Genomic DNA, 16929 nt, shown 5'->3' with positions numbered 1-16929 from the left:
TAGAGAAAAGAAACTCAAGCTCAAGTTGGATCTCTCAAGAGCAGAATTAACTACTTACCCAAGAGAAGAAAGGAATCCCCTAGAGAGATATTCACCTCTTTGAGGGCTGATCTTGAGGATGCTCTATTGTCCTTGTGCAGGAATGATCTGTGACTTCTGTAACTCATCTCTACTAGAAAGAGTTGATGTGGGGAATTAGGGAAGAGGTTTAGCTGGTGGGAAGTTTTTGTTTGTTTTTAATGAAAAAAAGACCATTCTGAAACAATTCTCCCTCCTGCCTTGGGATACCACCTCAGCATTTCACTTCTGCCTAACTGCCATTCACAACTGTCCTTTCCAACTGCCACAGAACCCTTGCCTCTGGTATTCTGTGATGTAAATTATTCTATGCACTGCTTGAAATGGGTACAGAGCACCGTTGCCACGTGTGCGAGTGTTAGTGTAAGTTTACAGGACCTGGGACTGGTGAGGGGGATGTTGGGTGAGGTTTTGAACTTAGATAGTTTTCCCATTTTAGCTAAAACATAATAATTTGATCATTTAGTCTTGGCGGTGACTTTTACCTTATGCTTTAAAATTTAGGGGAGGTGGTGGTGAGTATCTTTCCAGAGATTTTTTTTCCCCCACACACATTCACATACGCCAATATCAGGATTTGTGCCCAAGAGCATGGACTGGATGGAATTGAAGACTTGGCAACACTGTTATGAGGGACAGATGATTAAAATGTGGGACCAAGCTTCCTGTAGCTGCTTCGGGTTTGGGGATATCTGTGGTCTTTCTCCTTTGCTATTGAAATCTCTCAGAATATGGTGAGGATGAATTATTATTTTCTGTTTTCCTTAAGAAAATAAGGAAAAGGGTTACTATTTCAGTATATACACAAATGCCCTATCTCAAGATGAATGGGCTACATTTATCCATAAGACTTTTTCTAAAATGAAAGTTAAGAGATTGTCTTTTGTTGGAGCTCATAGGAAAGTTTACAGTTTGGGCTTATCAGCCTCTTAAGTTTAAAGCTTATTCTTTGTCTCCTCTGTCTTTAGCAGGAGTTGGACCATCTCATACTAACTTTCATTTATCTTAAGCCCTTTATTACTGAATGTGACTTTATTCTCTATTAACAATATTTTTAAATAATTAAAATGATTTAAATAAAACATTTCTATTAAATAAAACAATTATAGAATCAGAGGATTGAAATCTTAAATATTCCCAACCTTTTTAAGTGGATAAAAATCTCATATGAGTTGGTTCAGTTTTAAGAAAGTATATTTTACATGTTAAAACTGCATTAATACTGTTGCCTTTGATTTGATTTTGATGAAACATCAGCCCTTTCCTTTTCGTTGTAGTTGTCATGGATGATGATGACGACTCGTGTCTCCTTGATCTTATTGGGTAAGCTTCCCATTTAGAAATTATCAAAACACAGTTAACTCTGTAGGATTAGCTACATTAATGAGATCTAGTATGTGGGTCATAACATACTGGATGCTTTGAATGTTAAGTACTTTTCATGATTACCCATTTGCTGCCTATATTAAAAGAAAGACCAGGTATTGGCAAAAAAAATAAATAAATAAATTAAAAAAAAAAAATATATATATATACACACACACACACACACACACACACACACATATATTTATTCAGTGTTGTTAATTTGAAAAGACAGAGTAGAAACAGAAAACACATATATAAAGAAGCATCAGTGGAAAGAATGTTTTACTAAAGTTTTCTTTTTCTTAGTAAAATTTAATCTTGAAAGATAAGGTGATTCATTGTTTTATTTCATTTTTTTCTCTTTCTCCCCTTTTTTTGTTTTTTAGAGACCCACAGGCATTGAATTATTTTCTACATGGACCTAGTAGCAAATCTGTATGTATTATTCTAGAACATCAACTCACATAAACTTTGTTAATGGTTTTACTTAAAGTAACCATCATTTTGCCAAATCTGTACCTTTTCAGAGCACTGATGACTTGACTAATGCAGGGTATTCTGCAGCCAACTCAAATTCAATTTTCGCCAATTCTAGCGTAAGTATCAAGAAATGAACAGCTCTTGAATGCCCCATGCATGCCAAAGGCAGTTAACATTTCCTGTCTTGCTGTTAACACTATCAGGCTTTTTCTGCCTTTACTTAATGAGATTCTGAATCTTTCTCTTGCGAAGTTTCTTGGAGGGAAAAATTATTGAATTGTAGAAATTTTCTACTGTTAACAGCCAAATGGGATAGTCTATGAATGAGATATTCTTTGTCAGTTTTCTAAGCTTTCAATTGTGTCTATCCCAAATGAATTGGGGACATATTGTGACCTTGGTAAATCATAAAGAAATATTTCTAAAGTCTTACATACTTCTGTTTCAAGGACCTATAATTTGCCCTACTTAAGACTAAAAAAAATGCATCAACTGATAGCTAATTTTCTGGTGGTGAGCCTCTCCACATTTAGCTAAGCTTATCCTTAAAGGAGAGGAATTCAGGCTATTTATTATACTTTGAAGTTTTAAGTTCTTTAAGTTTGTAGGACTCTGACTACATCTGTGCATTGCAGAAGTCAGCATCACCTTTTTAAGTATCAGGAAGTAGGGCTTAGTGAAGGCTGTTTTCTCACTAATGAATAACATACTGTTCTTGATGATAATTGCTTATTACTTCTTAAAATGTTACCCTTATTACTAAGTAAAATTCATTACAGATCTTAAATCAGAAGTGGTAATTTAATGCAGAACTTTTACAATTTTAGATGAAACAATTAATTATCCAGATATCCCAATAGTATTTCCAAGTTAATTTTTCTAAGATCTTAAATTACTCAAGTTTTCCTGCAACTTTGACTCTTTCTGAGTTATTTTATCTCTGAGATTATTACTACAGTAGTACACTGTGATTTCATAGTTTATTCTATAAGTTTATTGGATCATGTCACTCAATGATAAAAACTTGAATAAAATTGAATTTTGCCTGTCTCCTATGGAATCAGTCTAATCTCATATGGTAAAGATCTGATATAAAGTCACTAAGTATGTAAGATCCTGTCTTATCAAGATCAACATTAACAGGTATTTCACTTGCCACTCTCACATGGATACAGAGTCCACTGATTCATTCATTCAGAAACGTTTACTGAATGTCTTCTATGCAAGAGACAAATGAAATGCCAGTGTAAAAGATGGTTTTGAGTTTTCGTTTCATAGACTTATATTTCCTATCTTATACCTACTAGCCAAACCTGAGTATAACCACTATGTAATTCTTCCTTACTTGAACCTGTGGATTTCAGCTTTAATGATCTCAACTGAAATCTTCAGTTTTGGCCTCATCAGTTCCATTCTATGGAGTATTTTATATCCCCTCTTTATGAATTTAAACTCAGTCAGTTTCAGATCTTTTTTTTCCTCTTTCCTGATTGTTGACATTATCTAGCATTCACCTCTTTACTTCCTCACCCTTCCTGCAAAAGAGTACAACCTTTGTGAAAGACTCTTGTCTTTTTTATCCCTTAAAAAAACCTTAAATTTATTTTAAATATCACTTGACTTCCTAGCTTTATTTTTTTTTCTGTCATTTTTTGCCTTAATTTTGTAATTCTTGGGTGTCCTGACAAATATTGTGCTGAAAAATCATATATGTAACCTCTAGCATTGAAAAAGTGTTTTAAAGCCATTCTTATTTATGTCTTCAAATAAGCTTTACTCTTTAAGAACATAGATTTCTCCTATTTCTCATATCCTTGTCACACTGGGAACATATGGTAAATGATGACTTTCTGATTTTTGAATACTAAAGTAGATACTTTAGGTGGCTTTTGAAAATCTCAAAAAACTACTCATTTTCAAGCAGCCATTAATGGCCATTGAACTCACTATGTGACAAAAGCTGATTTCCTTTTGGAGTCTTTCTTGGAGTAGGCTGAGATGCAGGTATACTCTTCTCTGACCAGTGATCCTGGGGAGCTACCAGATTGGCCTGTTTCTGAGAGAATATCTGGGAGATTGGACATTCTGGGGTTTCCTTGGGCCAATATTTGTGGCAGGTCTACCTTGATCAGAGACCCATGCTGGATCTCCTGCAGAACAACTACAGAGAGTTCCCAGGACTGACTTGGTTCTCATGGCCTTTAGGACTGGGGATGACTTTTGGCTGACTCCTGGACAGTTATACACATCTACAGGTCAGGAGGGGGCCACCCTTAGATGTGTAGCAAGTTGAACAACTTCTTTGTGCCTGTCTCAAAAAATGAAGATGAGTAGCCCTGAGTTAATTTATGTTATATAAAACTACTTATACTTTTACCAGTCAGTGAAAAGAGAAAGTATTTGAATGCTGTACTTTAGACACCATTATCACAGAAATAAAATAGAATTTTAAAAATCAATAACTTAGCCTATAAGTTCTTTGTCGAATAGTATACGTATTCATTCAGATTACATGTAACATTCAATGGATTTTGAAATGTTTTTGTATAGCTATTTTGATAGCATAAATCTTTAACTTCCAATGTTTGCTTTGGATATTACCTCTAGGAGATTTTCTATAATGTACATAATTATGTCCAATACTTTTGTATAGTAGTAAAATATGCTTGTTTTCCCCTGTTATAGATGTTTGTAATAAAATTGTTTTAATATATTAGTGCATTAAAGAGAGGTGGCATGTAACATTCTATATGTTCTTTCAGAATGCTGATCCTAAGTCATCCCTCAAAGGTGTGAGCAGCCAGCTTGGAGAAGGATCTAGTGATGGACTCCCACTTTCAAGTAGTCTTCAGTTTCTTGAAGATGAACTTGAATCCTCTCCTCTTCCTGACCTCAGTGAGGACCAACCTTTTGACATTCTGCAGAAGTCCTTGCAGGAGGCCAATATCACTGAACAGACTTTGGCAGAAGAGGCTTATTTGGACGCCAGTATAAGTTCTAGCCAACAGTTTGCACAAGCTCCACTTCATCCTTCTTCATCAGCATCCTTTACTCAGGCTTCTAATGTTTCTAATTACTCAGGTCAGACGCTGCAGCCTATAGGAGTGACTCATGTGCCTGTTGGAGCATCGTTTGCAAGCAATACAGTGGGTGTGCAGCATGGCTTCATGCAGCACGTGGGGATCAGCGTGCCCAGCCAGCATTTGTCTAATAGCAGTCAGATTAGTGGTTCTGGTCAAATACAGCTCATTGGTTCATTTAGCAATCAGCCTTCCATGATGACCATTAATAATCTAGATGGATCTCAGATCATATTGAAAGGCAGCGGTCAGCAAGCATCCACAAATATGAGTAGTGGACTCCTGGTTCATAGACAGACTCCTAATGGCAACTCATTGTTCGGAAACTCCGGTTCAAGTCCAGTAGCACAGCCTGTAACTGTTCCATTTAACAGCACAAATTTTCAGACATCTTTACCTGTGCATAACATTATCATACAGAGGGGCCTTGCACCAAATTCAAATAAAGTCCCAATTAATATCCAACCAAAGCCTATTCAAATGGGTCAGCAAAACACATACAATGTGAACAATTTGGGTATTCAACAGCACCATGTGCAACAAGGAATTCCTTTTGCCCCTGCAAGCTCACCCCAGGGCTCAGTAGTGGGTCCACATATGTCTGTGAACATTGTAAATCAACAGAACACAAGAAAATCAGTTGCCTCACAAGCAGTGAACAGCACGGGGGGTAGTATTGTCATCCACTCACCCATGGCACAGCCTCATGCACCCCAAAGTCAGTTTCTCATTCCCACAAGCCTTTCTGTCAATTCAAACTCAGTACACCACGTCCAAGCCATCAATGGGCAACTTCTTCAGACTCAGCCTTCCCAGCTGGTGTCTGGTCAGGTGGCTTCCGAGCATGTCATGCTGAACAGGGGTTCCTCTAATATGCTTAGGACCAACCCATCATATTCGGGGCAAATGCTAAACAACCAGAATACCGCTGTCCAGCTGGTGTCTGGGCAGACATTTACAGCATCTGGTAATCAAGTGATAGTCAATCACACAGCACCTCAGATTGTTGGTGGACAGATGCCCTTGCAGCAGGCATCACCAACTGTGTTACATTTGTCACCTGGCCAGAGCAACGTTTCTCAAGGAAGGCCTGGCTTCCCGGGACAGTCTGCTGTCACAAGTGTTTCTGCCCCCGGTCGGTTCACGGTCGTCAGCTCCTCCAGCACAGCCCTTCCCAGCCTTGGGCCCTCAGTCCAGTCAACATCTGCAACAAACTTTAATGGAGACCAGCTTCCTCAGCCCAACCGGACTCCAGGGCCAGCCAGTGTGTCTCATCGTCTTCCAGTTTCCTCATCCAAATGTACTGGCACCTTCAATAGCACCCCAGGAGTAGGGACCCAGCCCCAGGTCTCCTTTTGCCAGGTATGAGTTATTGTCTGGTGCAGGAAATAAGTGATAGGGGTTACCAAGTTGTGAATGATAGCTTGACTCCTGAACTCTTTGTAATGAATAGAAAGTAGTTTTGATTGTTGATTCCCAGGTTTTTAAATATTTTAAAACTTAAATTAGTTGTGTAGTAGTTTTATATTTCTTTTTGAATTTAAGGCCTTTGGGGCAGAAATGGGAAGAGTAGAAAGAGTTTTGACAATTTTTAAGGCTAACCACTGAAGAGTCTAAGGGAGATATTGGATACAAGAACTCAGACGTCAAGGACCTGGTAATAGAATTAATCAATTGAGTATTGGTCAAGTACCTGTTAAGTTCCAGGGAATTTTAAGTGTGTGAGAGTAAAAGTACAAAGAGTGAAATAATAATTACTTAGAACTTATATTTTTTATTTGGAAAAGATGAGTACATATGTATCATAAGAATAAATTAAGTAAATACAAATATATATAAAGTAGGTAAATACAGAGTAGTTTTGGAAAGAAAGGAATTAGCAGCTTGGGAGCTAAAGAAGATAGTGTCCAAATTGAATTTTAAAGAAAAAGGAGCTCTGTTAGAGGTAAGAAAAAAGTATGTTTCAAACATCAGGGGAAATTAGAAAGGCATGGATGCCACAAAGGAACAAGAGGCTGGCTTAGTTGGATTGCAGAGTACCCAACAGGGAACGATATGCAGTGACGCTAGAAATAGCCTAGGCACAGATTGCATAGGGCGTTAACAGCTACTCAGAGGAATCAAGGAAGAGAGATTGCAACTCAGAGGCAATAAGAAGCTACCAGAGTTTGTTGGGTAGAAAGTCACATGGTCAAATTTATATTTGTGGAAAATTAGTCAGCATTGTATAGAGATGGGATGGCCTGAAGTGGAGAGAGACTTGAGACAGGCCAATTAGAAAGCTGTTAAGATAATCTAGAAGTGATGAAGGCCCGAATTAAGGTAGTAGCTTTTTAAGAAAACAGAAGGGGTCAGCCATCTATAAGAGACAATATGGAGATAGAAATAGCAAAATTTGGCAACCAGTTGGATATGATATGAATAAGCAGGATGTGTTAAAGCTGATATTACAGATCTGAAATTCTAGAAGGACAGTAGTGAATTTGATAGAAATAAGGAAATTTAAGGGAGACACTGACGAGAAAGAAAAGTTCTGTTTTAGGCATGTTGAATTTAAATTATGTTTGAGAAATCCAGTTTGAAATGCCCATTAGGCCCAACTGGCAATCAGGGATTGAAGTGCAGTGGAGAAATGGGCTGGATATCTATCTAATCTAATGGTGATCAGCACAGAGAGAAAAATTAAACCCATGGGAACTGATAAGGTCAGCAAGAGAGAGCATCTACAGAGAGAATTTAAAAGGGCACAGGATAAAAGTGTGGCAAATTCCCACATTAGGGTGTGTAATATGGACAACAGGCCAGCAAAGGAGACAGACCAAGGAGGAATCGGTCAGGTGGGTAAAGAGGAAAGGTATGGACTGGAGGAAAGGGATTTAAGGTGCAGAAACTTTTGGCTTGTGCTATGAAAATGTGCCCTTCCCTCCTCATATATTGTGTTCTGGTGAACTTTTGGAATTAGTCTAGCTGGATTGAGATCCCACAGGCAAAAAGGTCTTTTGGTTTAATATACTGCCTCCACAAAGTTCTATATCTTAGCCATTTGTGATGAATGTTTGATCCTTGTAAAGTTTTTCAGAAAGAAGACTTCAGAAACTTGTTTCTGTGTTAAATCTCGTGTTAGGAAGTTCTTTAAGTCTAATCAAACTTATTGCTGTAATTTAAGACCATTTCTCTCTTTGTTGGAGAAAATGGTAAAGTAATAGTGAATGATGTTACAGTAAAACTGTAATATTAACTGGAATACTCAGTGACTGGAGTGTTCTGGTTAGGCCAATGTTTTAGTTAAGAAAGTGTAACAAGAAATACTTGTTTAAAACAATCTTTCCAAAATATATTATTCCAGTTTTCTGTCTTACTATAGTGTACAAGATAATTGAGATTATAGAAAATAAGCATTTATATAATGCCTGCTATGTATGCCAAGTATTAAGCAAAAGATCTCATTTGAGTCTTATAACAACCTTGCAAGGTAGGTGCTTTTATTATCCCCTTTTTACAGTTGGAGAAACTGAGGCAGAGAGAGGCTAAATAACTTGCTTAGGGTTTCACAGCTAGTGTCTAAGGTCATATTTGAACTCAGATCATTCTGACTCCAGCACTGTACCCATTTTGCCACCTAGTGTCCCTTACAATAGCTGTTATAAAATTTATATTCCCTCGTCTCAGCCTCTAGCCACTTAGCAAATGATCTTACCTTTTAATTTCCTGAGTTCAAGACTACTGGCCACTTTACCTAACAAATCTTTGCATATCTGTATGCCCATCTTCTTAAGTCTATCCCTCATATCCCATTCATTAGCTCCCTAGATCACATCAATTTTTTTTTTTTAATCCCTTTTGCCTTCAGAAAAGCCAGCACTTTTTTTTTTTTCCTGACATGCCATACTTAGATTCCTCTATCCTCCATTTCACCAAGAGGATTTCTATAAAATTTGTTGTCTCCATCTTTCCTATTATCTCTCTTTAATGATCTGCACTGTGGAAAATTTCCAGGGACTTTTTTTCTCTTCAAATTAACTAGTTTTTCCTCTGCCCTTAACATCTAACTTCTCTCTCTCTCTCTCTCTCTCCCACACACACACACACACAGATGACCTATATTCATATACTCAAACTCACTCTAGTTTTTCTCCAGTTAGATGAGTACTAACTACTATGTTTCTAGTTATTTGCTAGCATAAAAATTGCCATACCTTTCTTTCGACCTCTGACCTCCTTGGATCATGTACACATTGGACTAAGTACTTTATCTAAAACAATAGATCATATAACTTTAATTAGCATGTTCAAAACTTTGTAGTGTCTCCCCATTTTCTTACAAATTAGAAAACAAACATCTCTACAAATAGAAAATCTGGCCTTATCTTATCCAATCCTATCTACCATTCTGCACCATTGCAATTGCCAAAGTGATCATCTCTATTGTCCCAAAACCATATTCACTCTGCTGCCTCCCATTCCTGGAACATCATCTCTCTTCTCTGCCTCTTACTTTCCTTGGTCTCAGCTCAGGAGGCACTCTGTAGGAGGCTTTTCTCTATGAAAGTTGCTAGAACATAATCTCTCTGGGATTATCTCCTCCTTTATTCTTTATGTATTTTGTCTTTACCTAGCTAGGTAGAATATGACCATCTTGAGGTTTTTCTTTCTTTTTTTTTAATCTTTCATGTTTAGCATAGTGTTTAGAGTCTGGTAAACCTTAATAATTTGATTGTAAAGCCCAGGAGTACAAAGATATCCAAGTATCTGGGGAAGATAAAATAACAAAATGTAATCCCTGCCCTTATGGTGCTTGCAATCTAGCAGGGAGGTAAGATTTGTATATTGAGTATTATAGAGTAAAATATAAATGAAATGCATTGTAACTGGGCCCCACAGCTCCACATCAGTTATTTCGCTGGTTGCCTTCTCCTCCTCTCCCTTTCTAGCTACACAGTCATCTGCCTAATATCCATCCCTAAACTCAGTCCTGAGAGAAATTATTATGGAGAGAGCCAGAGTTTACCCTTTTTCTATAATCTTCATTTCAATGTTCAGTCTCTCTTGAAGGCCATTATTGATTATATGATTGAATTAACTCTCCTGTGTCTTGGTCAGACCCTACCCAATTTATAAGCAATTTAAGGTGGGAAAGCCCTTTGTGTTCTACTCGGTTTGGGTGAGAATAAATTCTTTGATTAAATTGCCCAAGGCTAGGGTGGTCTGGATGTCCAAGAGTGACATGAAGTTGGAGTGAGCCTGTGTCTAATTGGCATATCCATTCTTTCATTAATTGTTAACCAATTAGGTTGATTACCATCCCCTGGAACACTAACTTTTGCAAGGTCATTAGCCCATCATATGATTCTTTGATATTCGAGAAGGGCCACATATATAATACTGGCATTATTAATAAAATGATTAATCAGAAATTGTCTCTCAAAACTTCTAAATGTTATAACCCTTACTTTAAATATTCAGTCCTCAGTGATTAAAATACTTTTACCCCTTTATATTATCCTCATTCCAAAAAGGAGGATTTCTTGTTCCCATCCTCACTTATTCCTATCTTCAGTTGAACCTCCCCTCATCTCTCTCACTAAAGCTACTTACCACCTCTACTCTGAAATGCATGGTTCATAGGTAATAAAATAATAGCATCTATATAACACTTGGAAGGTTTGTAAAAAATTTTACAAATATAACATTTATGCTCACAGCCACTCTGTTGTTATCTCTATTTTACAAATGGGGAAACTGAAGCACTCAGAGGTTAAGTAACTCTCCCAGAATATACAATTTAAAAAATGGCTGAAGTTAGATTTGAGTTCAGATCTTACCAACTCAAAGTCTAGCATTCATATCTACTATATTACCTACCTGTCTATGAGTTACAAACTTGCTCTCATCCTAAAATTATTTTTTCTCTTACTCCTTCCATCTTGCCCTCATTGAGACTTAGTTCCTTTGTAATGTCCCAGCCTTCCTTGTCACTCCAAGACTGATGAATGGTACTTTCACTTAGTGGTCTTGGTAGGAAAGTTGGAAAATTCCTTGCACCCCATTGCCACTTCAAGGCATTCCTTCTCCTACCATTAGTCAGTAACCTCTGAAATTATCCCTAGTTTATCCTGACATACCTTTTTAAAAATTTATTATTATTTTTTGGTACATAGTTGTTTTCATGTAGTCTCTCCTTTTGGATAATGAGCTCCCTGAAGGAAAGGGCTATCTTTTGTGCCTCTCCATCCCCAGCTGCTTTTACCACAATTTTGACATAAAAGACAATAAATGCCTGCTGGTTTATTGATTTAGTAAGAGAAGTATAAAGGACTATATATACTGAGGAAGACTGATGTCCAGAGGGAGGATGAGTAGATCCCTCTATGTTTTACTCTGCTCACACTAAATCTGTAGTTTTAGATTCAGTCTTGGACATATGTTTTAACTATATGGTTAATTAGAAGTTAGCCAAATGAGGATGGTCAGTGAAGGGCTTCAAATTCACCTCTGTGAGAATCATTTTAAGAAACTGAAACTGATCTTTAATTTAGTCTGAGGAAAAGATTTAAACATGATGATTGTCTTCTTGCAGAAGGAGGATCAAAACAGTTTTGCTTGAGACCCTAGAGGGTGGAATTGAGGGGCAGTGGTAGGAATTAGTAGGCAGCAGATTTCTGTTTTGTATAAGAAACTAGATAATATCAAATGTTCAAATGAAATAATATATAAAGTGTTTTGTAAATATGGACTATCAATGACATTGTTGTTATTATAATTATTTAGCCCTTTTTCCAAGCCCTTATCTTTCTTGGGATAAACTGAATTCTTTATTCCTAGAAAATGTTGAACTAAAAATCTTTGAGGTCCCTTCTAACTAGTTCCAAGATTCTTTTAAGATCATTTTTGACCAGAAAGATAAGGTTTTGTGGAGAAGGTGGAATTAGATCTGAGACTTGAACAATTTGGAAATTTTTTACCTATTAGATATGAGAATGAAGAATAGCATAAGAGAATAAGGAATAGCATAAACCAATGTATGAAGGTTGCAAAACAAGAGGTATTGCCAAAGGATAGAATGTAATTAAAGTTTGACTAGAGTGTTAGATATGTGCAGAAGCCAAGGCGTAGTGGCTATTGAGCTTGAAAAAGGCATGTTAGATCAGCATAATGTTGCTATGCACATAACTAGTATCCAGTGAATAATTACTGTGGCAATTTTTTTGTAATTGTCTCAATTTCTCAAAGCATATTGTGCGTGTATGTGTGTGAAATCTGATTATTAATCATTTTGTTTGGGTTCTATTTAATCAGGCTTTATTTTATATGTATCATGGAATTTCAAAGACTCTTCAGAGACTGAAATTAAAACTGATTGTCTAACATGAGTAGATTTGGAAAATCAGAGAATGATAACCTTTATATTATCAGAATTGGGAATACCATATAAAAGACCCCTTCCCCCCAAAAAAAAAAGTTTCCTGGAAGTGAGTAGATTGGCTATTATTTGGAGTATAAAGGAAGAGACAACAGTAGTATCTGGTAAATAAGGCTACTGCTGCCAAAGTTGAATGGGAGTGACTGAAAGTAGTTCTCTAAAGAATATCTATATATATGAGCATGACTAAGATATATCAAATCAGGAGTTTTTTCTTAGACTCTTAGATGTAAAAGGGTAGGAATAGAAATAGAAGTAAGAGAATAGGAAGAGAGGTTATATCCTAAACATTGATATTATGGAAGGAAAGAAAAGACTTGTTATACAAAGTTCTGAATAAAACTCTTTTCGTTCCTCCTCTATTTTTTAAACACTGGTTTTGTTGTTTTTTGTTTTTGTATTACAGGTTTGGTTGGTTGGTTGATTTTTAGAAATAAATCTCTTTTTTTCCTTGTCCTCCATTGTAGCAAAGAAAAACACTCAATAGGTTTGCTCTGTGTCTAATTACATATACTAGACTGTGTAGAGACTGCTCCTACCATGGTAGACTCTTGCCTTTCTGCTGAGAGGAAAGGGAGTTACCACTGAATTTTAAGAATTGAAAGAGATCTCAGTGGCCATTGAGTCCAACTCATATTTGTTCTGTTATTTGTATGCCAAGATTATTAATGATTTTTTATTTGCTAGTGATCTTTTAGTTTATATGGTTGTAATCATTTTCCATACAATTCTTCTGGTCCCGTTTCTGTTCTACAGGCTCATATTTATTAGTTCATGTAAATCTTACCATGTTTCTGAATTCCTTGTATTCATCATTCCATATGGCAAAATAATATTCTGTTATATACATATACCATGGTTGGTTCAGTCTGTTTCCTAATATATGGGCAACCCTCATTGTTTCCAATTCTTGATTTTCACAAAAATTATTACTAAATTATTGTGGGTTGTTTTTTGTTTTGTTTTTTTTTTTTGTTTGTTTTTTCATGTCTAAGGCACTGGTATATGAGGTAAGACAGGACTGATTAAATGCTTTCATTAAATAATAAAGCCTTTGTAATGAATGTATGTAATTAAAACAAATTCCTACGATGACTTTGTCCAAAAATGTATATGCCTTATTCTGCACTTGAGTTCATCACCTCTCTTGGAAGAGATACATGCTTCATTGCTATTCCTCTGGAATCATGGTTGGTCATTGCATTGACCAGTGTTTAAACCTTCTAAAATTGTTCTTTTTTTTCAATGTTGTTATTGCATAAATTGTTCTTCTTGTTCTGCTCACTTCACGCTGCCTCAGTTCATATAAGTCTTTCCAGAATTCATGAAAACCATCCTCTTTATCATTTAATAATATATTCCATCACATTAATTTCCATCAATACAATAATAATGATATTCCATCACATTCATATGCCTTAATTTATTCAGCTATTCCCCAGTTGGTTTTCTGTCTTGCTTTCTGGTCTGCAAGGAGGGAAAAGGAAAAGAATTTGAGATTGTTTAAGGGAAATGATTGAACTAAAATAAATAAAATACAGCCAGCTTCCCTTTTATGATCCACAGTACTAGAGGGTCTCATTGTCATAGATAAGGTAAGAGTGGGGGATAATCAAAAAGTTATTTCTCTTCAGCTTTAGGAAGCATCATATAAAATCATAGAATTGTTTCTTTTTGGAGATCATCTCCTTATGGTACAAGTAAGAAAGTTTTGGCATCATTAGTTTAACTTCCTAATTTTGTTTGCTGAAATTGTTAAATTGATGCCCTGCTGATCTCTGTTAGTAGAGCTCCTTATACCAATGTTTCCTGAGTTTATGCTGATTGTGACACCAGTTAGCTCAAAATCATGCTGAGAAGATTTTACTGCAGTTAAGCCACAAAAAGAAAATAGAATTATTTTGGTTGGTGAATCAGACAGACTTAGTTTTATGGTTGTCAGATTCCGTTATAAAGCATAATATATAGTAAGTCATTGTTTACAGTCCTAATTCAAAAAAGAATTGGGTTTTGTATGTGTGTAAAATCACAAGAGATAAAAACCATGTAGTACTAATGACTGAGTTCTTGGATCTCAATGACTTAGACTGTAGTTACCATATGAAGCAGAACCCCTGAAGGAAGGATATTTGGATTTGTTATTGTCGTGGCATGAAACCAACCAACTTGGGAGAAGCATTTTAGGAGATATTAGTGACTGTATCTCAGAGATTTGAGGAGAAGGAAATGTATTTATTAAAATTCTTCCTACATCAGGGGTTCTTAACCTTTTTTGTTATATCATGGGGCCCCCCCTTTGGCAGTCTGGTGAATCAGCCTGTGGACTCTATTACAGAATAATCTTTTTAAATGCATAGAATAAAATGCTTAAGATTATAAAGGAAAGTAATTATATTAAAATTCATCTATTTTAATATATATGTATATATTTTTTAAAGTTCACATATTCCAGGCTAAGAACCCCTGCCCTATATGAAAGGAAAATAATACTATTTGTTTTCCATTTCTGTTTCTTTGATGTAACTTGAAAACTTTCTAAGTTGAATTTTTAAGTTGTTAAAGGACTTGAGTCATTTGTTTATAACTAACCTGTTAAGACTTTAAAATCTTTAAATTTTTCTTTTCCATCTTGGTAATATTTTTCACAGGCTCAGAAAAAAAGCTTGAACCAGACTTCCCCCGTTTCAACTTCCAAGACCCCAGATGGCTTGAGACAAACGCAAATAACTGGTCTCTTGAGTAATCCATTGCCAGGTCAGGAGCCTCTCCTTATCTAATTTTTACCTTGCCTCCTGACATCCAAAGTCAGTTCCTGTTCCTCATATCTAATCCTAAATGAAATCTTTCCAGATTAACTTTACCCTTTTGTGATCACTCCTCTCTTCTGTGACTCTCAACACTTTCATAATTAGTCTTGTATTATTTAATGTATGTTGCTTTTGGTAATTGTCCCCAGGTCTCTTTGTTTGTGCACATTTGGTTCTCACGCTTAGAATGACTACTCAAGAGCAGTTGCCTACTTCCTATTTATTTTGTGCTTCCCATTGAATCTAGTACAAGATTCTACAGACATTCTCAGTAACTGTTTAGTAATGTAGAAGGCAAAGCCCTAACAATGTCCATTCAGACACTGCCATTTCTTTTATTCCCCCTGCTCTCAGCTTTGTGGATACTTAGGTCCTTCAAGACCATTTGCTTCTGCCTTAAAAGAGGTGAAACTCCGGTGTTTAAATTATCTTAGTGGACTCTGATAGTTACTTTGTCTGATGATCCCCAGGTCTGACAGATCAGTTCTCCTTGCTCTCCTCTCATCTTAAAGTAATTATCTATGATACAAGAATTATGGTTGACCATTTTGCTGCCTCTGATTTATATCATATGTTTATTGTTTTAATAGGGCAGGATTCTGGAAGCAAAGTTATACAGCCACCTTTAGGAACACCACAGCCACAACAGGAAAAAGGAGTGGGTTCATCACCAGGACAGCAAAATTTACAGGTAGACAGCTATTGAATGTAGCTTTTACTTAGTATTTTGAACAAAGAAATAAAAGTATAACCGCATCACTTGGCTGCTTTGGGTGCTCATTCTCAGGACAGAACTCACCTCTTCTTCCACAACGGGTTTTACTAGGATATGCACAGGTAGGTCTTTGGAAGACAGGTAACTGGGAGGGCACTCAGAGGTTGCAGTTGTTCTGTTTTAGTATTAGAATTGATAATAACATCTAGCATGAATGAATGATTTACATAAAGGCATTGTGGATTTGGATGCTGAAGATCAGGGTTTAAGAATTGGTTCTTTAATTTACTAACAGTGAGACCCCTAAGTCTCCATTTCCTCTTTTACAAAATGAAGGTAATACTTCCAATTTATCTCTTTTAGGATTATTGGGAGAATAAAATAAAATTATGTGAAAAAGTAAAACTTTAAAACTTTATAAAATACTAGGTAAGTATTATTACTTATAATACCTGTCACCAAAGGCTTAGCAAAGCAAAAAAAGTACCATTTGGTACAGTGTTGATCAGCTGTCCTGCCAAATGCTGTTAGCCACTTGGAAAAAAATCCTGAATGGCAAGAATGGTACCATTTTTGTTAACAATTTGTTGAGAGGTATCGTTAGTAATAATAGCTCACCTTATGTAGTGTTTTGTAAAGTTTGAACACTACTTTGAAAATTAATAGTCCAAAAGGACTTTAAACATTTTGTCCATCCTTTTACATTTAAAAGTCTCTTGTGCTCTAGGATTGCTTGGTGTTGCTCAGTAAGGTGCTGTTCTTAGAACTAGGGACTGGTTCTCTCTTCCCACCCAGGCACAACATAATCTGACTTTGCTGCTTAACCTAGTAGTCTATATACCAGGCTCACTTCTGAGCCTTGGAACTAAATGGTATCTGTTGATTTCTCATCTTTCTCATTTTGTTATCTATAAACATGTTGCCCTACACATTTTGTTATCCTGTAGTAAGTTAACAACTGCATTCTCCTAAGGAGTTGTG

General features: G+C 36.2%; 1 protein-coding gene and 1 long non-coding RNA gene across 8 annotated transcripts in view; one reads left to right on the top strand and one right to left on the bottom strand.

Moving 5' to 3' along the window:
* Positions 1-340, bottom strand: part of LOC116423193 — a 28749-nt gene extending 28409 nt beyond the window's left edge. The window contains exon 1 of the long non-coding RNA XR_004233694.1: positions 59-340. This is a non-coding gene — a long non-coding RNA (uncharacterized LOC116423193). The remainder of the gene's footprint in view (positions 1-58) is intronic.
* The window catches only part of BICRAL (BRD4 interacting chromatin remodeling complex associated protein like), a 110602-nt gene that overhangs the window by 74838 nt on the left and 18835 nt on the right, over positions 1-16929 (top strand). For 5 of the 7 annotated variants that reach the window (XM_031964837.1, XM_031964831.1, XM_012549088.3 and 2 more), the window contains 6 exons: positions 1356-1401; positions 1833-1881; positions 1974-2042; positions 4689-6368; positions 15075-15180; positions 15824-15924. In XM_031964837.1, the coding sequence (XP_031820697.1) occupies positions 1356-1401; positions 1833-1881; positions 1974-2042; positions 4689-6368; positions 15075-15180; positions 15824-15924 (2051 nt within the window). The other 2 variants (XM_031964834.1, XM_031964835.1) reach the window with 2 other exon arrangements.

This window comes from Sarcophilus harrisii, chromosome 4, assembly GCF_902635505.1.
Source record: "Sarcophilus harrisii chromosome 4, mSarHar1.11, whole genome shotgun sequence".
NCBI lineage: Eukaryota > Metazoa > Chordata > Mammalia > Dasyuromorphia > Dasyuridae > Sarcophilus > Sarcophilus harrisii.
This window is presented reverse-complemented; position numbering and strand designations above follow the sequence as displayed.